The 23,588-nt window shown below is 51.4% G+C and overlaps 1 protein-coding gene across 1 annotated transcript in view; it reads left to right on the top strand.

Annotated features, from left to right (window-relative positions):
* The first annotated feature begins 885 nt into the window (after positions 1–885).
* Foxk1 (forkhead box K1) overlaps positions 886–23,588 on the top strand; it is a 41,996-nt gene continuing 19,293 nt past the window's right edge. The window contains exon 1 of the mRNA XM_036172332.1: positions 886–1,406. Coding sequence (XP_036028225.1) covers positions 886–1,406 — 521 coding nt within the window. The remainder of the gene's footprint in view (positions 1,407–23,588) is intronic.

Genomic DNA, 23,588 nt, shown 5'->3' with positions numbered 1-23,588 from the left:
TAGGAACCTGCAGAGCTGTTCACCTTAAAAGGAACAAGGGAAATCAGGTGTGGTGGTGTACACCTGTGACTCCAGCAAGCATCTAAGAGCCTAAGCCAGGAGGCTCGCCAGTTGGGAGCCAGTCTGAGCTACATAGCAGGAGATCCTGTATGAAAAATTAATTATTAATTAAAAAGGCTAGGCTTGGCGGCATACACCTGTAATAGCCACACTCCACACTGGAGCAGGAAAATCATGACTTTGCGGCCAGCCTGGTCTAGGTAGCCAAACCAGGCAGCTTGGGTATGAGACAGAATCTCAAACAACAACAAAACAAGGACCAGAAGGATGGCTTAGTAGGTAAAGATGCTTGTCACCGAGCTCGACCTGAATTCCATCCTCAGAACCCACAGGGTAGGAGAGGATAGACCTAAAAGCTGTCCCCTCTCATCTACACACACACCAGGTATGGTGGAGAACCACAAGTAAATACACGAATGAATAAAATGTAATTTGCCACATTATAAACAAAAACAAAGCAAAACACAAAAAGAACAGCCGTGCAGAAGCGATCGGCGATGAGCTAGACCATCACAGGCATCCTTGGGCAACTCTGACCTGCAGCCCCAGTAGGACATCCCTGATAACGTAGTGAGTCAAACACCATCGCACGCACTTCGGGGTGGGAGGAGGGGGGCTCTTGGACTCTCTGCCTCTCTGCACCCGCCCACCCCGAGGTGGAAGCTGCGCGCGCAGCATCAGGGGGTTTCCCCCCCCCCCCCAAGCAGCGCCCGGGCTCCGCTCCGTGTCGTAATCCAGCCCGGGTTTCCGCGCGCGCCGCCCCGCCCCGCCCCGCCCCGCGCCGCCTCGGCGGCCGCCGCCGGAGCCGCTCGGAGCTGCGCGAACATGGCCGAAGTCGGCGAGGACAGCGGCGCCCGCGCCCTGCTGGCGCTGCGCTCGGCTCCCTGCAGCCCCGTGCTGTGCGCCGCGGCCGCGGCCGCCGCCTTCCCGGCCACCGCGTCCCCGCCGCCGCCGCCGGCGCAGCCTCCGCCCGGGCCGCCCGCGCTGCCCGCTGTGCCCGGCTCCGGCCCGGTGCCCTCCACCACCGCCACTGCCACCACCGCCGCGCCCGCTCTGGTGGCCGCGGCCGCCGCCTCCGTGCGCCAGAGCCCCGGGCCGGTCCTGGCGCGCCTGGAGGGCCGGGAGTTCGAGTTCCTAATGCGACAGCCCAGCGTCACCATCGGCCGCAACTCGTCGCAGGGCTCGGTGGACCTGAGCATGGGCCTGTCGAGCTTCATCTCCCGGCGCCACCTGCAGCTCAGCTTCCAGGAACCTCACTTCTATCTGCGCTGCCTCGGCAAGAACGGTGTCTTCGTGGACGGGGCCTTCCAGAGGCGGGGAGCGCCAGCCCTTCAGTTGCCCCAACAGTGAGTGCGGCGCCACCCCCCCGGGTCAACCCTCTCCGGATCTGGGCTCAACCTCCTGGCTACCCGCTGATCTCGACCTCGCCCGGCCTGGTCCCTTGTCACCCCCTGATCTCGACCTTGTCCGGCCTGAACCCCTGGTGACCCCCCTGAGCTCGACTCCTCCTGGTCTGGCCTCTGGGTCATTTCCCCCATCCCATCTCGTTTTTGCTAGGTCCTAGCCCCTGGTCACTCCTTACTCCATCTCGACCTGCCAGGAACTAGCCCCTCCAATCTCGACTCCACCGGGCTCTGATTACCTAAATCATCTCCAGTCTTGACCCCACCTACCTCTGACCCCCTGGTTACCCTGATCTCGATCCCACCCGGCTCCGACCCTCTGGCTACCCGGTTTCTCCACTCAGCTAAGCCTGATCCTTAAGTTACCGGTGATCTCGACCTTCACCTGGCTCTGACCCCGTGGTTACCTTGATCTTAATCACAGACCCAACTAAGCCTGACCCCTGCCTGTTAACTCACTGGGTCCTGATCCCTGGGCCGGCCCTGATTGACTGGTAGGGCTAAACCCAGACCCGACTCAGCCTAAAACCCTCTGTCACTCCGACCCTGGACAGGCTTAAACACTGGGGTCCACTCTAACCCCCCTTCTCTCTCTCTCTCTCTCTCTCTCTCTCTCTCTCCCTCTCTTCAACACACACACACACACACACACACACACACACACACACACACACGCTCCTCTACTCTTTCTGGCCTCCACTCCTCCTATGCTAGAGTTGGTTGCCCATGATTCCATCCCTTACGTTCTGAACCCGTTACCCCTAATCCCACCTGTCCTCAATATCTGGGGTCACTCTTGACCTTTATCTTACCAGCCAGGAGCATTTACCCCTGACTTTACTTAACCTGGGAGCCCTAACCTTTATCTTACCCTACCTACACCTGCAGAAGTCATTTGTGACTCTGATGACTTGAGACCGTCAGCTCCCCCTGATCTCCATCTTCACCAGTCTGGATTCTCTGAGTTACCCCAGACTCTTCCAGCCCTGAAACACTCCCCTCCTCCAGGGTCACTCCCTGACCCTTAGCTTTCTCTACTTAAACCCCTGGTAGCATAAGTCCCCACTCAGCTTGAACTACCAGAATTCTTCCCCTCACCCATGGCCCTCAACCCTGATTCCGTTTAGCCAGAACCACCAGGGCCACTTCTGACCCTTGCGGTCTGAATAATCCAGGTACACTCCTGTCCCTGACACCCGTAGGTCAGGACCCCAGTGTTCACTCCTTTGGCCTGGACCTGGAAGGACTGATGAGCTGCCCTACCCCTGCCTGGGAGAGTGTTGCCTGGGAGATATATGGTCCAGGGAGCTGCCTTGGGGGTGTGTGTGTGTGGGACACAGTCAATGCCTTAGCAGCGTGTCTGGAGGCAGATGCTTTCAATCTAGTAGCTGGGCAGGAAGTGCTGTGCCCTAGTTTATCCCCAGAACATGGTGGGAAATACAGGTCCCAGGATACTGCTCCTGTGATAGTCAACAACAGCATGCCTACCTTACCCTCTTCCAGGCTTCCATTATGCCCAGTCCTCTGTCACCCTAGAGGTCCAGGACCTTCAGAACTTAGCAGGAGAAAGCTACGTTAATTACTTCCTTCCCAGCACTGTTTTTCTGTTCAGTAATTGCTTCTAACTCTCACTAGTGTTCACTTGACAAGGTTCATGGCCAGGTGTGAGTCTGTCTCATTACTCACGTTTATGAGCAGCACCCTGAGTGTGGAGTTTTGGCTGGGGTCATTTCCAGGTCTGGAGTACTCGCTGTGTATGCCTGCCTTCCCGGGGTCCAGATAGGTTACAGATTCTGTACTGAATCACTTGGCACGCCAACAGTGATTCATCTTATTAGGGTGTGAGAAGGAATGTCATGTTCTTTTCCCAAACCTGAAAGCTGTGTCCCTGTAGAGCGTACAAGGGCTGGACTGTAGCTGGGTGGTAGCACGCTTCCCTAGCTCGGGCAAGGCTCTGTGTTCCGTCTCCATCCCTGAAAGAAGATACAGCCAGATTGCCTGGAGGGAGAGTTGTTCAGTCAATGGGCCATTCGATGCATTCCTGGGCCTGAGAAATTGACAGATGACCATTCTTTCTACCTTCCTAGGGTTCTTCCCTGTAACTCGGGTTCTGGAAACACATCAGTCCACAGTCTTCTTAGGGTTCTTGTCCCAAACACCCGTGCCAGAATCTAGCTTACTGTATTGTTAGGGGTGGGGGTATACATGCAGAAGCCAGATGAAGAGGCCACTGGGTGTCTTGCTCTGTCACTCCACCTTATTCCCTGAGGAACAGTCTCAAACTGAACCTGGAGCTAGGTTGGCAGCCAGCAAGCCCCAGTGATCCTTTTCTCTCTCCACACCCACAGCACTAGGGTTGCAGCATTGTCGGAAACCACACCTGGTTTTTCATATGGGTGTTGGGGATTCAAACTCACATCCCCATGCTTGTGCAGCAAGTACTCACTCACTGATTTCTCCCCAGCCCCACTCGCTGCCTTTTGAATAAAAGACTTCTCTTTTACACAGGATTGTCTCCTCCCCACTGTAGGCAAAGTTTCAAACCACAGGGTCCTGCTCATCTCCTGAATAGGCCAAGGCTGGTATTTTTGAAATGATGTTGGTGTGTGCAGTGCCTGGAAGTCTGTCTCTCATGAGCTGGCGTGTGTAGTGGGTACGTGTCTGAGCATGGTGGCTTAGCTGTCAGGGAAGTGATTTACCACTGAGCCCTGCAGCCCTTATAGATAAAGTGCAGAGTGACCTGTGCTCTGTGTGTGCGTGTATGCATGTGTGTGTGTGTGTGTGTGTGTGTGTGTGTGTGTGTGTGTGTGTATGCATACCCACTCTCAACTCTGTGTTCGTGTATGGAAGCCAGAGGTCAACTTTGGATGTTTTTTTCATTGACCCTTCACCTTATTTTGGGGCACATCATGTTTCACCTACTCTAGATGTCTAGGTTGTCTGGCTAGTAAGTCCCAGGATTATCCCTCTCCCTGCCTCCTCAGCTCTGGGCTTAGGATCCCACAGCAGCACATCTAGCTTTTTAATGTTACTTTTAAGGATTGAACTCGGGGGTTATGCTTGTGTGGCAAACACCAACTGAGCCGTCTCCCCAGGCCAGCTGTGCGTATTTGACTTTAGGGGTGTTCCTGAGCACAGTCCATGTCAGCAGAGTCCTAACCAGTGTGCGTAAGGAAAACTAGCAAATGGGTGTCATATCTGGCCTGCTTCAGGAAAACCTGTCAGGCCAGCTGAGCAGTTCTGGGGGGTGGTCTCCTGTTGTTTTGACTGTAGGGAGCGCCAAAAGAAACAGTCTCACAGATAGGACAGGATGTTGTCAAGTTCTGGGTAAGAGTGCTGGTTAAGAACGTCCACATTGAAAATACTCCAGAGAGTTCAGTCAGAGGGTGGCTTCTGGTATCGCGGTATCATCCTTTATCACTCTCTACTCTATATTTTGAGATAGAGTCTCCTACTGAGCCTGGAACCTGCTGGCTTGGCTACACTGACAGCCAGCAAGTCCCCACCTCAGCTCTGCAGCACTGGGCTTACTGGACTGTGACACTGCATTTGTCCTTTGCTTGGTGCTGGGGATCTGAAGTCTCATGCTTGCTGGCATTCACCCTCAGAACCCCCTCTCCAGCCCCAAGGCTCGCTTTTTTTTTTTTTTTTAACACTTCCCAATTTTTATCTTGAAATGAAAAATTCATTGGTGATTTGGAAATAATGGCAGGTTTTGTTGTTGTTGTTGTTGTTGTTCCTGTGCCTATCTCTTGTTTAGTTAGCTTGTTTTGCATTAGAATTTGGTTGACTTAACCATTGCCCACCTTCAGCAAGCTGCAGTAGCTGCAGGCTTGGTGGTTTTGTCCCTTGTGGACACCCACACTGATTCCCAAAGCAGCCCCATCCTCAGCTGCCTTCTGCTCCACCCTCAGGATAGATGACAGTGACAGCATATGGGTGACATTTGCACACGGCACACACTCTCCCAGGCATCTCCCACACAGTAGGGGAACCAGAATCCAGCCCTGATGGTTGCTAGAGGCATGTCTTCAAACCCTCAGTACTTTGTTATTGTTGTCGGGAAAGTGTCTCCTCACATAGCTGGTTTTGATATGTTGTTGTGTTTGATCCTCGGGTGGAGAACCACCCAGAGCTGCCAGCATGCAGGTGGAGGGAGTGTACCTTTGTGGTACTGGGGATCAAACCTAGGGCTTTGTACTTGTTAAGTAAGCACTCTACCACTGAGCCACCCCGAGGAGATCTTCAGAGCCCCGGAAGAAGGTGGATGCAGTAGTGCGTCTGGAACCCCAGCACACCTAGGGGAAATAGAGGCAGACACAGGAGAGTCTCCAGAAGCTCATGGGCCAGCATGGCTTGTATAGTGCTGAAGAGACCCCTTCTCAGGATGGGTAGAAAGGAAAGGACCAACACCCCAAGGTTGTCCTTGGACCTCACATCATGTGGATCTCCACATCTAACATTCCCCCCGCCCCCGCCATACACAATTAGTTAATTGTTTAAAAAGAACGTCCTAAACTGGGCTTGGTGGCAAAAGCAGGTAATAGCCCAGCACTTGGAATGTAAAAGCAGGAGAATAAGGAATCCAAGGTTACCCTTAGCTACAGAGTCAATTGAGTCCATCCTGGACTTCATGAGGCCCATACCAGAAAAGAAAGAAAAACAAACCAGCAAACATGAAGCTTATAATGTAACACATCTGGTGTCCCAGCTACTCACAAAGAAAAGGCAGGAGGATTGCTTGAGCCCAGGGGTTCAAGGCCAGCCAGGACTGTTATACAGCAAGATCCGGTCTCAGTAATAAGTAGCCACATTCTTCAGGATGCCCTTGGTTAGATCCCATGGCACCCCCCAAGCCTGGTGATGCTTTGCAGTTACATGTATCCGATTCACATTTGAGCTTGAGCACTGTTAAAGAACCACGCTGTTCTTGTTCACTGCGGTGGCCTGAGTATATATATGCTAGTGTGCCTGGTACACAGCCGGTTAGTACTTTACAAATCCTCATTGCCAGAGAGAGCTGAATGTGAAGGGGATCTGGGAAGTAGTTAGAGTAATCCCCTTTCCTTCCTGCCTTTCAGATATGGTCCTATAGCCCAGGCTGTCCTCAAACCCGATGTTACAGCCCAAGCTATCATTGATTTCCTGATCCTCCTCATCTTCCCCAAGTTTTGAGATAATAGGCATTTATAACCACTTATAACCTGGCTTGCAAGGCCCAGCTGATCAGGGAGCATTTGGGAGATCAGGGATCAGGAGTTGGAGGCCACCCTGGATGACCCAGTGTGTATCAGACCAGCCAGAGCCACATGCAAACAAGACCCTGTCTAAAAAAAAAAAAAAAAAAAGATTCCAGTTACACAAAGCCAGGTGTGGTGGTGGTACATGCCCACAGCCCCAACATTCCAGAGACAGAGGCAGAGGCAGAGCCGGGGCTGGTGTGAAGACCTTGTTTAAAATAAGAGAACTAAAATAAAAGTTGAAAGAGTCAAAACTCGGTGGTTCAGTTGGTAGAGCGCCTGTCTAGTGTGTGTTAGGCTCAGGGTTCGGTCCCCAGGACTTCAGCCACTAGGCCGAGAGGGTGCTGCTGTAGCCCCAGTGCTCAGGCAGTGGAGACAGGAGGATCAGCCTCTTCAGCTACAGAGTTCAAGGCCTTGGGCAAGTACCTTTACCTCAGAACCTCTGTTTGCCCTGTCTGTGGAATGGGCACACTGCCTGCTGTGAAGGTGATCACAGGAACTGCAGGAGGAGTGTTAGAAATACTCTTGTCAGTATCTAGGATGTGGAAAGTGCCTGCCCACCTCACCCTCGCCACCTTGTTCTAATGCACCAGGATCGTGCTGAGGTCTGGTCTGGAGGAAGGGGCATGTCGTCATGCTCCGTGTACCACCATGGGAGTCAGCTGGCAGGGTGTCTGTCCTGGGTCAGGCCAGAATTCTTGGACTACCTGGAGGAGGAGGAGCTGGGCTTCTCGCTGCTGGTGGGGAAGCCTAGTGAAGCATAAGGAGGTCCTGTTTTCTGGGGGTTCTGCTGCAGCTTAGCTGAAGGTGGGGACTTGGAGAGCAGGGAACTTGAGAAGACAATCACAGGTCTACCCTGAATTGGTCTGACAAGCTTTTCAAAGGTTCCAGGACTGTCGGGCCTGGGTGGGATGGAGAGGAGACCAGAAGCAGTGGTGTTGGGGGGGGAGGGTTCTGATGGGCGCTTTGCTTAAACCCTATGTTATTAAATCCCACAATTCCTAGCAATTAGTTGGTTTGTTAAGGAAGGGTCTCCTCGTGGGGCCCAGGCATCCTCTCCCTACATCATCATGCCTGCTTATTTCCATTTTTATGCAGGTACAGTTTTTATGCAGTATGTCTCTGACCCAACAAGGGAAAGTTGTGGGTCAGAGACAGAAACAGACTTGACTCTGCCATTCCTGTGTGTTTGAAGGCGTTTTAAAACCAGCAGAACATATGGATGGTTTAGACATTCTGATCATCCACTAAGAGCTCATGCTGCCTTCGGATTCTAGGCAGGGGCTCTACCACTGAGCCACACTCCAGCCCCTCACTGGGGGATTCTACCACTGAACTACACCCTCCATCCCTCTTTTCATTTTTTATTTTGAGACAAGTTCTTACTAACTTGTCCACAGTTGCCTTAAACTTTTTGTCTCTATCTGCAGAGTAGTGGTGATAACAGGCCTACATCACCAGGTCATATTTGTGTCTGGGGTTTGATTCAGCCTCTTGGGTGGGTGTCATTGCCTGTGCTTGTGAATGTCTGTGTGTCTGTGTTGGTGATTGTCTCTGTATGTTTCTTTTTACCATTTACTTTGGAGTTGATTATTGGGCTTGAAAGATGCATGTTCCCCTCTCAGCTCTTCCTGTTCTGCTGCCACAGCAGAGCACTTGCTTAGAGTGCCCCCTGGTTAGGCTCAGTAAGAGGTCAGGTTTGATCCTAGTACTGAAAAAACAAAAAATAATCTCTTCCCTGTGTGTGCACATTTATCAAGCCCTTTGTTTTTGTTTTTGTTTTCTGTGAGTCTGTCTGTCTGTGAGAGTACATGTGGACATGGCTGTGTCATGGTATCTATATGGAGATAGAGGATAATCATGAAGAGGTTTTCTCTTCTACCTCTACGTGGGTTCCAGGGATGCAGCAAGCACCTTTACCTGCTGAGCCATCTTGATGGCTCAGGCCTGCCATCCTTGTGTCCTCTGGGGTGGAGAATGTCTGCCCTCTTCCAGGTTAGACTCAGAGTCCTTTGGCCACTCCAGGGCTCTGTCTCTGCCTTCTGAGTGTGGTGACTCCAAGACACCTCTCTGTGGGAGCTGAGCAGACTCTGCAACCATCCTAGGCTCCTTCACCCTCCCCTGCCAAGAATGCGCACATGGGCAGCTGAGTCCACCCCGACACGTGCTTCTGGGACAGGAAATGCAGGCACCTTCTGCTCTTTATGGGGATTTCAGGGTGGGTGGGGTGGGCATCTTTGAGGAAGTGGCGCTTCAACTGAGATTTTAATCACCAGCCCCAAACCCTTGGTGCATCAGAATATGGTACCAAGGCTAGAGGGCTTGCCTGACATACACAAAGCTTTGGGTTCCATCCCCATCACTGCATAAACTGGGTGTGGACATGCACACCTCTAATCCCAGCCCTCTGGTGAAGATTATCCTGGGCAAACAAGGACATCCTGGACTACCTAAGACCCTGTCTCGTAAAACAAAACCATACCATAAGCAGAGTACTGTACCTGTATAAAAATGGAAATGAGCAGGCACGATGATGATGTAGGTCTGTGAAGTGGTCAGGGAGAGGATGTCTGGGCCCCACGAGGAGACCCTTCCTTAACAACCCAACTGATTGCTGGGAATTGTGGGATTTAATAACCTAGGGTTTAAGCAAGGAAGGGAGAGTGGCAGGGGACAGTCACAGAGCAGTAAGCACGAGAGGAAAACACACCCGGGCTCTGCAGGAAGGCCAGGTGGGCACACTCGTTTAGAGAACTCAGGGCTGACTTCATAGATTAGCTGGGTCCAGCTACTCAACCCCGGGGTACTGCCTCCCTGGAACCACAGAGTTCGCCTTTGCTGTGGATTAGTGCCTCTATTCCAGAGACTGGGAGCTGGGCTCAGGTGGCAGAGACATGGCTGTCTACCAACCTGGGTGAGGCTGGCCTGTGTCTTCATCTGCTCCCACCATTCTCCTCCGTCCAGCACATTTGTGGAGCCTGTAAGATGTGTAGAGGAAAGTCTAGGGGTTCTGAGACTGTTCACGTGGAGGGTGGTGTGTGGTCCTGTGGCTGGAGCCCTAGGAGCACTGCCATCCCCACCCTGACAGCTCTGCCTATGTGGTCACTAACAAGGTCAAAGAACGTGCCTTGAAGCTGGGTGCACTGTATGGGCCGATAAATCTCAGCACTTGGGAAACTGAGGCTGGAGGATATCAAGCTCCAAGCTAGTCTGGGGTTCATGTCTCAAAAGAAAGGACAAAGAGAGACTGAAAGATGTAAGACTCTAGCTGAGAGCAATCCTCTCTACCCTAGAGACCGCAAGTAGCCATTGTCCTCTAAAACTCGGGGAGATGGGGGTCCCCTGTGGTGCTCAGTCAAGCAGGGTGTGTGCAAGGGCTAGCAGAGCCACACAGGCTGGGGCTGCTGGCCCTGGAGTGTGCTCACAGAGAAAGGCACTGTTGCCAGAGAGTGGGCGTGCTGCAGGTTCCCTTGGCTACCAGGCCCATGAGCTTCGGCTGAGTTTTCCTGTCCCAACTTCTCATCTCACAGTAGATGTGCTGTAGTTAGTGTGTGTGTGAGTGTGTGTGTGTGTGTGTGTGTGTGTGTGTGTGTGTGTGTGCGTGCGCTTGTAAGCTGTGCCTCACTACTCCTGGGAGGCCAGAGGTTGTCATCATGTACTTTCTTAGTGGCTCTGCATCTTACTTTTTGAGGCAGGGTTTTTCACTGAACCTGGACTCACCTATTTGGCTAGACTGGCTAGCCATTGAGCCACAGAGACTCTAATATCCACCTCCCTGGTACTGACACTACAGATATGTGATGCCCAGCTTCTGCATGGGTTCTGGGGATTGGACTCAGATCCCCATGGTTGCATGGCAAAGCACATTACTAACCAAGACATCTCCCCAGCCCTTTTCTTTGTTTTTAAGTGTTGGTAAAATTTGTGATGAATGTCTTTGGGTAGTGTGAGCCAGACTGACCCTGGTCAGAAGCCAGTAGAGTAAGTACTTGTCTAACATCTGCTAGTGAGGGCCTGGGTGTGGCTCAGCAGTAAAGGATTTGTGTAGAATCCCCCAGTGAGGAGCTGGGGTGTGGCTCGGTGGTAGAGCCCCTGCCTAGAATCCCCCAGTGAGGGGCTGGGGTGTGGCTCGGTGGTAGAGCACCTGCCTAGAATCCCCCAGTGAGGGGCTGGGGTGTGGCTCGGTGGTAGAGTGCTTACCTAGCATGCATGCAGCTTTGAGTTCAAATCACACCATCAACACACACACATGCACACATTCACACACCTGTTTCTGTGATCCCTTCAAACCAACTACAAACCCTCCGTGGCTCAGCGAATGCTGCCCTCAGCGGAGATAGAGTAGGTCTTTCTGAGTTGGCGTCCCAGTGGTGCTAGAGTGTGGACAGAAGTTCCTGGAGTGCTAGGCCGGGGGTCAGATCCATCCCTGGGAATGTCCATGCGAGCATCCTGGACTCTCCCTGGCCAGTCTGAGTGTGCCTAGGTCTGGTTCCCTTGTGCTTGTTTTTATTGTTCTACGTTTATTTGCTTACTTCTGTGGGGGAGGGGGTATGTGGAGGTAGGAGGGCAACTTCCTGATAGCAGTTCTCTCCCTCTATCCTGGGAGTCCCAGGGTTCAAACTCAGGTTATCAGGCTTAGCAGCAGGTGCCTTTTACCCACTGAGTCATAAGAACACTTTAGTGGTGTGTGTGTGTGTGTGTGTATGTGTATGTGTGTGTGTGTGTGTGTTGCTAGTGACTGAACCTAGTGCTAAACACACTCTACCACTGAGCTACATCCCTCCACACTGTTCTTTTTTTCAACTGGGTCTCCTTGTATAGCCCAGGCTAGCCTTGAACATCTCATGATCCTCCTGCCTCATCCTCCATCCCCAGGCCAGGATTATCAGAAGGGCCACCACACCTGGCCCTGCCCTCCTGCTGCTCTCGTGTGTGTCCTCCGTGCTCAGTAGTCAGGGGGAGACGTTGAGACCATAACTCAGCTGCTTCCCAGGCCAGCCAACAAAACTCTGTTGCCCTTGCCGCTTGACATTTAAATGACAAGCCCGCAGGCTTTCTGCCTCTGTCCACGGAGATGCTGCCGCGTGGAGACCCGGGGTCTCCTGTAGATGTGACACTAGAATGGAGCAAGTTAGAGGACCTGAGAAACTGGAAAAATCGTGACTTCTGGGCTGCGATGGCCAGGTACCTACTTTGTAGTGAGGAGAGGAGTAGACGCTAGGGACAGAGGGGTCCTCAAGTATATCAAGCATTTGGGGGTACATGGGGGTGGGCGCTGGTAGCCAGTCTTTGGCTAGGATTTTTCCCACCAGTATTGTGGGTAGAATTCAGAGCCCCTCACTGGGGGATTCTAGGCAGGTGCTCTACCACTGAGCCACACCCCAGCCCCTCACTGGGGGATTCTAGGCAGGTGCTCTACCACTGAGCCACACCCCAGCCCCTCACTGGGGAACTCTAGGCAGGGTCTCTACCACTGAGCCACACCCCAGCCCCTCACTGGGGGATTCTAGTAAGGTGCTCTACCACTGAGCCACACCCCAGCCCCTCACTGGGGGATTCTAGAAAGGTGCTCTACCACTGAGCCACACCCCAGCCCCTCACTGGGGGACTCTAGGCAGGGGCTACACTGAGCCCACCCCCCTCACTGGGGGATTCTAGCAGCCTACACTGAGCCAACCCCAGCCCCTCACTGGGGGACTCTAGGCAGGTGCTCTACCACTGAGCCACACCCCAGCCCCTCACTGGGGGATTCTAGGCAGGTGCTCTACCACTGAGCCACACCCCAGCCCCTCACTGGGGGATTCTAGGCAGGGGCTCTACCACTCAGCCACACCCCAACCCCTCACTGGGGAATTCTAAGCAAAGGTTCTAACAATGACCTGTGCTCCTAGCTCTTATTTTATTATTTGGAGATAAGATTTTATTAAGTTGCCCAGACTGGCCTTGAACTCTTGATCCTCAGCCCTCAGCCCCATAAGTAGCTGTTATTACAGGTCTGCAGGCTGATTTTATTGCAGAGCAAACCATGCTGACTAATGGGCCATCAGGGATAAATCACAGGACCAAGGATGCGATTTACATAACGGTTAAACCAGTTTAGTGCATCCTGAGAAGCTGGAGCCAGCTTCTCCCTAAGCGAGTATTCAGCGGTATTAATCTGCTTTATGGCCCAGTTTCCCCAAATGGGTAATTGTTCCTTCTTAGTGCTAAAATCTATCTAGAAACTTTGGTATCTGCAGGAAGGTGGCTTGACAGCTGTTGAAGAAAGATTTTTTTTCCCCTGATGCAGGGTCTCATTTAGTCCAGACTAGCTTCAAACTCACTGCAATCCTCCTGCCTCAGCCTTCCAGATGCTGGGATTACAAGCATAGGCCACCATTCCATTTACTCCTTGTGCCCTTCCTTGCCAATTTGTCTTTCCTGAGTCTTCCCATCTTTCAAAGTAAACTTTTCTATTGATTTTATTATTACTATTTTACATTTTATTTATTTCTTGTCTGGGGAGGGGATAGGTACCATGGTTAGGGTGTGGAGATCAGAGGACAACTTTGAGGCGTCATGTGGGTTCTGGGAATCAAACTCAGGTCTTCGGGCTTGCTTGCAAGCTTCTACCCACTGAGCCATCTTGTCCACCCAGGATCTTTCTGGACCATGTGGGTCCCGGTGGCAGCCTGTCTTGCTAAGGTTGCAGAACACTGGCTTGGTACTGGTTCTCAGGCTTGGGGCTCTTTGAAATTTGGGTACAGGGAAACTAGCGGAGGGCCTATCAGGCCTAAGTCTCCTGTGGGACCGCCTGTGATTCCCAGGAGTGCGATGTCTGTGCTGTAGGAGAGCGGAGGTTTAAACCAAATAAAGGCTCTTTCAAATTCCTGGGTGCCGATAAGAGGCTTCTTTGTCTTGTTTGGGTTTTTATCTGGGCTGGTGTGGAGGGCTCTAAGCTGGAGTCCTCCACTGCTTTGTAAACATCTCTGGCTGCCCGCTGCTGTCTCCTCCCTCTGGAGAACTGCAGACTTCCTTTGCCTTTGATCCGATCTTATCAATGGCTGCAGGTGTGGGCGGACAGCCTGCAGGCCCAATGGACCGGGAAGAAAGAAGCTCCCCACCGGGGTTAAACTAACCTGACTCTCACTTTAGGTTACATTGGGGCAGGTCTGTAACCCCTGCGCTGGGGGGGAAGGGGGGGCGAAGAGTATCAGAGACTTGAGACTAGCCTGAGCTACATAGTAACTTTGAGGCCAGCCTGTATGTAGTTCCATAGTAAGACACAGAAAAGAGAAGACCGCAGTAGTTGAGAAGTCTCTGTTTCCTAGTAGAAGGCTACAGTTCTGAAATGTGTCAAGGGCTGCGGTTCACTGCTGACTTGGGACCACAGCCTTGTCACCCTAAACTTGATCCCTCTGAGGAAGAAGCAGCTGCTGCTTCTCTGTGAGCCTGGGATCTGCAGGCTTGCCTGGCCGTAAAAACCCGGTATCAGACTTCAGGTTCCTTTCAATGGGTCCTTGAGTTACGGATGGGTGTTTAATTTTTTAAATTCCATTTGTTTATTGCGAGTATTTTTGTGCACACACTTGAACATGTGCATATCAAGACACAGGACAACTTGTCGGGGGAGTCAGTTCTCTCCTTCCACCATATGGTCCGGGGGATAGAACTCAAGCCACCAGCTTTGCCACCAGGGACCTTTTCTCAGCAGACCATCTTGCTGCATCTCCGTGGATTTCAGAGAAGTCAGTACTGCCAGGGCCCTGCTGTATGCTCCTCGTGGTTTGGCAGATACTCCCACACTGCTCCTGGAAGGAGGAAACTGAGGGGCTGAGGGCAGAGCCACTTCACAGTGTGGGAGGCGCAGGTTCCAGGTCCCTGTGCGCAGGTCGAAGCCACTTTCAACAGAACCCTGGACCCTGGAGGAGCCCCGATGTCCACACATGAGATCACAGCAGGTCCCCAGCTGAGGTTTCCTTTCTATGTCGATGGTATACTTGTAGGACTGTTACACATGCTGCTTTCTGGCTCCACGCAGCTCCTGGTTTGTTTGTTTGTATCATTCATCCATTTATTGTATGTTGTGGGGGTGTGAGTGTGTGCGAGAGCGAGCGAGAGCCAGCGCCGTGGCACTCTGTCCTCAAACTCACAGTGTAGCTAAGGATAACCTTGAACTGATCTTCCTGCCTCTATTTCCCAAATGCTGGGATTACTGGTGTGAGCCACCATGCCTGATTTATACAGTGCAGGAGATGGAGCCCAGGGCTTGGTACATGCCAGGCCAGCACTGTACCCACTGATTTACCTCCACACTCTGGGCCTTGAACTTGTATCCTGCTTTGGGCTCTTGAATAGTTGAGTAGAGAGAATTACCAGGCAACTTGGAAAAACAGTAAGACTGCTTTCAGAGTCCCTGTGTTTATTGCTGTGGTCTTGAGAATGTTCTGGTCTGTTTGATTTAGAGTGCCGTCCGTCTCCCTTTCTAGCCTCAGGGCCTGCTACCCTTTCACTTTGCTGATCTGTCAAGTTGGGGACTTCGCTCTGTTTATGCTTCCAAGCACCTTCAGATCCATTGATGATTAAACCCTGTACAAACAGCTGGGATAGGAATACCGACAGGCGCATGGGCGAGGCTGGTGCAGGTCTGGGAGTGTGGCATGTGGCTCCTTCTCATCTGTTCTGTTTATTTCAACTGGATGAGAAATGTTATTTAGAGATAGGCTTGCAGGCACATGTCTTCCATCCCAGCACTCGGAAGGCTGAGGCAGGATGGTTGCAGGTACAATGCCAGCCTGTCTACAGAGTGAGACCCTGTGTCAAAACAAAACACAGCCTTTTAAGATGGACATGAATTGCTGGAGTGCATGCCTACAGCCCTGGGTCCCATCCAGCATTGCATTAATACCAGCAGTCAGCCCTCTCCACAATATTTTTTTGAGGGGAGCATGGGCACAGAGTCTCTCACTAAACCTGGAGCTTGCTGGGTAGGCTAGACTAACTAGCCATTGAGCCCCAAGGATCCTCCTGTCTGCCTCCAGCACTGGGATTACAGGCGTGTGCTTTTGACTTGGATTCTGAGGACCTGAACTCCGGTCCTAATGCTTGTGTGGTATGCACTTTACCCACTGTGTTGTAACACCCCCCCCTCCAATCCACTCTACCCTAGGGACAGAGGAAAGTAACCATTACACAGTTATTATATAATTTTAAAGTAATGAAAAGAACATTTGTTTTATGTTGCATTTTAATCCTCTGTAGTGTATGTGTGCGTATATGTGTGCATATAGACATGTCCATGTGAGTATGTATGTGTGAGTGTACATGTCTGTGCAATTACAGAGGCCAAAGGAAGGACCTTGGGTGCCCTACTATCATATTCTCATCATATATATGTCCTTGGCCATACTCCTTTGAGGCAGGGTTTCTCACTAGGCTGGTGGTCAGGAAGTCCAGACTTCCTCCTGTCTCTCCCACTGTGCTGGGGTTCCAGCCACATGTGCATGGCCATGCCCAGCGCTTTATGTGGGTGCATGAATCCAAATTCAGGTCCTCCTGCTTGAGAATCGAACACAGCTTTCTCCTCCCACCCCATGGGACCTAGGAATCCAACTCAGGTCATCAGGTTTAGCACCAGGTGCCGTTACCAATGAGCCATCCCACTGGCCCTCCAGTTTTTTAGTTTTTTAGCCCCCTCTTCTGTTTTTTAGACAAAGTTTCATTCTGTAGCCCAGGTTGCCCTGGAATTCACTATGTATGTAGCTCAGACTGGCCTCAGATTCACTGCAATCCTCCTGTCTCAGCCTCCAAATGCTGGGATGACAAACTTGTGTCAGCACACCAGTGAGAAATGTTTCTCATGTGTAGTTACTTCTGTTCTGTTGTGCACTGGCCCTCAGGTACTGTATAGAAAAACTAAGACAGAAAAGATCTAGAATAGCTGGGCAGTGATGGAGCATGCCTTTAATCCCAGCACTTGGGAGGCAGAGGCAGGCGGATCTCTGTGAGTTCGAGGCCAGCCTGGTCTACAGAGCGAGTTCCAGGAAAGGCGCAAAGCTACACAGAGAAACCCTGTCTCGGGGGGGAAAAAAAGGAAAGAAAGAAAAATAAAAAAGGAAAAAGAAAGAAAGAAAAGATCTAGAATACAGAGCCAGGCACTGTGACACACACCTGTCACCTCAATATTTCACCAAGGAAACTGAGGCTAGTCTAGCCCCACCCCTCACACACACAGATTTTAGAGATACCCTAGTGTCAGTCAGCTACCTAGAGGGCAGAGTCTCATGGCCACTGTCCCTCCTTCTAAAGCTTGCCCACCTCATTTTAAATTTACATGTACAGTTGTCTGCAGGTATGTCTGTACACGGTGTCTGTGCCTGGTGCCCATGGAGGCCAGAAGAGGGTGTGAGACCCCCGTAGCTGTAATCCCAGGTGGTTGTGAACCATCTGACCTGGGCACTAGGCTTACTTGTCCCTCTCAAGGGCACTGGGCACTCCTGACTATCGAGACATCAGCCCTCTGCCTCTTTTTTTTTTGTCTTAGATTAAGTCTCTCACTAGACCTGGTGCTCACATGTTCAGCTGGGCTGGCTAGCCATCCACTCCCAGGGATCCTCCAGCCTGTCTCTCCAGTGCTAGATCATAGGCATGAGCCAGCCTCCTCCATTTTTTTAAATAGGAGTTCTGATGGTCTTGTGTGCTCATGCTCGTGAGACTAACAGAAACATCTCCTAGTAGTGTGCTTTTGTTTTGAGGGGGATTATGATGATGATGATGATGTAGGAATCAGAGGACAACTTTCTGGAGTCAGTGTCCCCTGTCCCCCGTTGTCGTGTCCCCCCCCCCCCCCCCCCGTGGAGTTCCACAGTGGAACCCAGGTCACTAGGCTTGTATAGCAAGTGCTTTTACTCCGAAAGCTATCTTGAGGGCCTCATTTTGTTTTGAGAGGAGGCCACACCCTGGAGCCCTGGCTGGCCCTGGAGTTCTCACAAGGTAGACCTTGTACACAGCAGCTGGAACACGTCTGACTACACCACCCATTCCCACAATTCTAAAGTGCACAGTGCAGGGCTTTTCACTTCATCCCACTTGCCTTCCTCAGAGATTCAGATTCCTGCTTCCCTTCTTCTCCCTGGAGGGCCAGTCCTGGCCAGCTTTACACCTGCAGGAGGTGTGAGTGGGTGTGGAGATGGCCTTGGGGCGGGCGGGTGGGGCTAGCCTGGGCATCAGCCCCATTTCTGTATGTAAGTGATCTGGAGTGTGTGATAGTTAATCTTGGTGTCAGTTTAGTGGGTTTTAGGAACTCTGGAGGGCTCAGTTGGTAGAGGGCTTGCCTGGAATGCGCAGAGTCCCCCCACTACATAGACCCAGGATAGTGGATATACATCTGTCATTGAAGTACCTGGGCGGTGGAGGCAGGAGGATTGGATTTTAAGGTCATCCTTGGCACTATAGAGAGTTCAAGGTCACACTAGGCTGCATGAGACCCTGTCTGAAAAAGAAAAACAAAAAGCAGTGGAATCAGTGTGGAAACAGACCTGTCTGTCCACAAGGGAGTTCCTACAGTGGGTTCACTGAGACCCACCCTGATGGATGGCGTCATTCCACAGGCTCCGGACTGAGTCGGCAGAGCTGAGCAGCAGCATTCAGCTCTCTGAGGTCAGCCTGAGAACACCTCCTAAGCCACAGGTCCTGGGGAGGGTTTGGAGTTAGCTCTGACGGTCCTGCCTGGGTCATCCCCCAGGATAAACCCCTGCTTGGGGTTTATCCACTCATGATCTTCAGTCTGTAGGTCAGCCTTTTCCGTTGTTATCAGCTGTGGACAGCTTTGCAGCCACCGTCTCTTTGACTGTTTCCCCCCCGTTTTCTGTTCTGAGGTCTGACTGTGGGTGCTGAGTCCTTGGGGTTCCGCCCTGGGTCCCACAGCTCTAGTACTTTCAGTTTCTTCACTGTTTTACTAGCTTCAAACTCATGACTTCCTTCCTTCCTCCTCCTCTCCTTACGTTTATTTATTGTGGGCATACACACGCCACAGTGCCTGTGTGGAATCCGAGGCTCTCTCCTTCCACTGTGCGATGTAGGGGTGGAGTTCAGGTCAGCAGGCTTGGCCGAAGTGCCCTTCCATGCTCAGACAACTCACCAGCCGCTTTTGTTTTGTTTTCTAGTGGTGCAGGAACCCAAGGCCTTTCCCATGCTAGGCAAGTACTCTTACCACTGAGCCACACTCCCACATCTCTGGGCTGTTCATTCTTGATGTCATATTTCAAGTTACCATAGTTTTTGATTCTAAGATTTCCCCTCAGGTCTCTCTATTTCTTCACTGAGATTTTGTTTTGTTTTGTTTTTAAGACAGGGTTTCTCTGTTTAGTCCTTGCTGTCTAGAACTCACTTTGTAGACCAGGCTGGCCTGGAACTCAGAGATCTCTGCCTGCCTCTGCCTCCTGAGTGCTGGCTGGGATTAAAAGCATGCACTGCCACCATCCAGCTCTTTACTGAGATTTTTTAAATGTTTTTGTTTTTTTAATTATATGTGTATGAGTGTTGTGCCTACATGTATATCTATGCCTGGTACCCTTGGAGATCTCCTAGAAACAGCATTACAGACAGTTGTGAGCTGCCGTGGGGGTGCTAGGAATTGAACCTGGGTCCTCTAAGAACAGCCGTCTCTTAGATTTTTATCGTTAAGTAGCTCTTTGCAGAGTTCACAGGGGCTACGTTGAGGGCCTGTCTTCTTCCCTGCCAGCAGTGAGCCTGGGGCAGAATGCATTGGTGGCCCTCCTGTTTGTCTGAGCTCTCTCTTCCTCCTCAGAAGGATGCAGGTTGGTGCCCAAGACCTTGGACCTACTCAGTGTTGTGCTCCAGCGGCTGTCCTTGGTCACCTGCTTCTGCCTGCCACATGCTCACGTGGCCACATTGCTCCACGGCTAGTCTCTGCTGCCACACTGTGCTCCTGATCCACAGGAACAAGCTCCTCCTGGGCCGTCCCTGTCCCCTAGGCTTCCACACAGTGCAGGACCCTTGCTCCCTGACTCCTGTTTCTGTGTTCCTCCCCCAAAGCCAAACATAACTGAATAGTCCTTTTTGTTTTCGTTTAGTTTTGGTTTTGGTTTTTCGAGACAGGGTTTCTCTGTGTAGCTCTGGCTGTCCTGGAACTTGCTCTGTAGACCAGGCTGGCCTCGAATTTACAGAGATCCGACTTGCATCTGCCTTAGTGCTGGAACTAAAAGTGGCAGGTGTGGGGGTTGGGGATTTAGCTCAGTGGTAGAGCGCTCGCCTAGCAAGCACAAGGCCCTTGGGTTCGATCCTCAGCTTTGGCAAAAAAAAAAAAAAAGTGTCGGGTGTGTGCCACCACTGCCAGGCAACACTGAATATTCTAAAACTTCTTAAATGGCCACACTTTCCCAACCTGCTGGTGTTTGGGAGGGGCTTGTTTGTAAGAATTGAACCCAATGTCCCCTACAGGCTAGGCAAGCTAATCTGCTGTTGTGAGTTATATACCCCAAGCATTCCCTCCATTTTCATTTTGAGACAGGGCCTTGAACCTGCACTACAGCAGAGGCCGGCCTTGAACTTTCTATCCTCTTGTATCGGCTTCCTGAGTCACTGGGTTGATAGGCATGTGCCCCAGACTCAGCTTGGGCTGCGCTGTGTTGGGATAGGAGAGGTGGACAGCCCCAATCTCTGCAGCCGTGGTGACATCGCTGGCTGTTATTTCTGCCGGCTGTGCACGCTGGTACTTTTGGCCACTGTTGTAAAGTGTGTCTGTGTCTGCTGTGTGTGATTTGTTGTTGCACGAGTCATCCTGAATGTCACCGCTGCCACAGCGAGTCCCGATGCCGGACAGCCCCACCAGAATCTGCCAAACTTCGCCTTGGCCTATGAGGAGGCACCCAGACACTTCTGCCTGTTTACTGATGCATCCATGGTTGGAGTAAACGTCTTTAGTCTCAAACTTTGTCATTAACCCTTAAGTGACACAATGAACTTTTCTAAAATATTCATCCACTGCATACTCTACCATAGAGATATTTACAACCCCATGGTTATTGCTGCTCTGTTCATTGTAACAGAGAACTGGAATCAACCTCTTTGTCTGTCAACAGATGAATGGGTAATGAAATTTGACTCACACACAGAAATACTTCTCCACTCTAAAGAAAAATAGAGTTAAGACAGGCAGTGGTGGCGCATGCCTTTAATCCCAGCACTCAGGAGACAGAGACAGGTGAATATCTGAGTTTGAGGCTAACCTGATCTACAGAAGGATTTCCAAGACAACCAGGGCAACAGAGATACCCTGTCTCAAGATATGCCAAGAAAAGAAAAAAAGGGAAAAAATAAGGTTAAAAACATTTGCAGGGACATGGATGGACTTAGGATGTGTACTGTTAAGCAAGGTCACAGAATTTCAGAAAGAAAGATACTGCATACTTTCTGTTGTCTGCCTTATCTCATATTCATATGTGTAAGCCAATGTACATGTGGGTGCCGTATCACATGAAGGAAAGAGAGCAAGAAAGGCTGAGAACAGGGGATGAGGAAGGACCAGATGGCAGTGGACATGAGTTATGAAAGAGGATGCAAAGCTAACTGTTTTTCTAGTTCTAACTCTGGCATGGATTGTTTGGTTTGGGCGGTGGATACGTGCATATGATATATTTGATAGTGAATGTGTAAAATGTTATGTGAAGTGCCACAGCTTTGATTCTGAATCCCTTTTTGACTGTATAGAAGTTAGCTGAGTTGCTTAGACTTGGACTCTGGTTAATTTTGGTGTGTGATATTTTTAGTTATTTGTAAGGTTTTTATAATAAAATTTATAATCTGAAAAGATTGACTTCAGTATTTGTTGGTGCTGTGGGTGCTGAGTGTGAGAGCAGAGACAGCTGGGAGGCGTTGGCGCTCTCCTGCCTTCATGTGGCTCTGAAGACCCAACTCCGTTCATCAGGCTTGTGGAGCAAGCGCCATTACCTACTGAGCCAGCTCTCGTAGATATTAAGTATGTGAGTAATTCCGGCCTCTCTCGTCCATAAGGACTCTGAGAAGAGTGGAAGAGGCCACTGATGAGTGTGTGTGCCCGGACCTGGGGCAGGGACAACAGTGATGGCAACAGGAACAACCCCTTGGGCTAGTAGAGGACCAAGTCCAGAGGGCAAGATGGAGGCACAGGGCCACACTGTCCAGGGAAGATGATGTCAGCCTCGGGGATGGGCAGGTGCCAGGAGAGATGGACCAGGGGACCTTCTAGGGCATGGTCAAAGTGTGTGACACCAGCAGATGTGGAGAGACCCGGAGGAGACCCGGAGAGGGCAGGACTGCAGTTGTCCTGGCGAGTAGTAGTGCGCTGTCACAGGGGACTTGGAGTTTATGCTCTTTTTCAGATAGGGTGTCATGTAGCCCAGGCTGGCCCCAAACTTGCTGTGTTGCCAGAGGATGACTTTGGAGGTCTGTCCTCCTCCTTCCACCTCCCGAGTGCTGTGTCACAGGTGTATGGACAGCTTTTCATTGGCTCTGTGACTCAGTTTCCCTCTGTTGAAAGTTCAAAGGTGATGGAAGTTGGTTGCTGCTTCCCCACACCCAGAACACTCACTTAGTCTCCCTTCCCACTGGATCTTAGCGATGGGGCGGTGGCTCAGTGAGAAAGAGGGCCTGCTGTGCACACATGAGGACCCGTGTTTGAATTTCCTGCGCTCACCCCTTGTAAAAGCTAGGCTTGGCTGCATGTGTCTGTACCCTGACCATGTGGGGAGTGGAAACAGGATTGCTGGCTGCCAGTGTAGCTCCAGGTTCAATGAGAGACCCTGTCTGTCTCCAGGGAAGAGTGATGGAGCAGAGCACCCATTAGCCCCTTCCCGTCTCCTCCTGTGTACACATGCACACACCACAGATATATACATATATGTGCACATACACACATGGACCTTGGCAGCCTCAGCTCCCCAAGAACTGCAGGTGCTGCCTCTGCTGGGGTGCAGTGAAGACATGAGATTTGTTTCCACAAAATGAAATTAATTTCCTTATTGTCCGTGGACCTCTGCCAACAAGGCAATGCTGCCTCCCAGGAATACGTTTGCTTTCTTTGCTTCTTGGCCCCAACTTCTTCCATGCTGGTGGACTTAGCCAACTGCCCCTACCGATGCCAGATAGGATTGGGTGGGGCTGTAGGTAGAGACTGGAAGCTGCTTGCAACAGACCGTCCTGTCCCACCCACCTGGGTTCCAGCTTCTGGGCTGGGCTGGGCCAAGTCTGGGCTCTGGGCAGTTTGTTGGGCCTGGCTGTCCTTTCCATATTAGGAAGACAAGCCTGGCTGGCCCAGGGCTACAGAGAGGAAGTGCCCTGGGTACATTGAGTTGGGCTCTGCCTTGTTAGCCCACTGGAGCTGCTGTTTTTTAAATAGCAAAGCCTTCTTGCTCTTTAAAGGGGATACAGGGGGAGAACAGGAATCTCCAGCAAAAAGCTGTGTCTGGACTGTGATGCTGAGGTAAGAGCTAAAGCCATCACGTGCCTCGCCTGGAACGTTACTGTCCCAGGAAACACACTGCTCTCGTTCCAGACTGACAGGCTCTGCCACCAGCCTCCCTCTGGGCTGGTTGTGTGAAGATGCCTGGCCCTTTCCGGGAGGCTCTTCCTGGCTCTGCATTCAGCTCCTGAAAGGGTTTCCTAAGCCGACTTGGACAGATTGATCCTGGGCCTGTAGAAGTTGCCAGAATGGAGAGATTGAGTAGAGAGCCTGTTTCTCCCTGGCTCCTCCACCTCAGTGCCCACTGACGCTTTATCCTGGTCCTTTCTTTGGTGGCCTGGCTTGACAAGAGTGGTGACTTTTTCTACAATTTCTGAAATACATGTTTACCTAGGAAATACAGCCAAGGGATCCAGAGAGCTAGAGTGTTAACAAGTTTAAAGTGCT

Source organism: Onychomys torridus, chromosome 22, assembly GCF_903995425.1.
Source record: "Onychomys torridus chromosome 22, mOncTor1.1, whole genome shotgun sequence".
Lineage (NCBI taxonomy): Eukaryota > Metazoa > Chordata > Mammalia > Rodentia > Cricetidae > Onychomys > Onychomys torridus.
The sequence above is the reverse complement of the archived record's forward strand: the minus strand, read 5'-3'. Positions and strand labels throughout refer to the sequence as shown.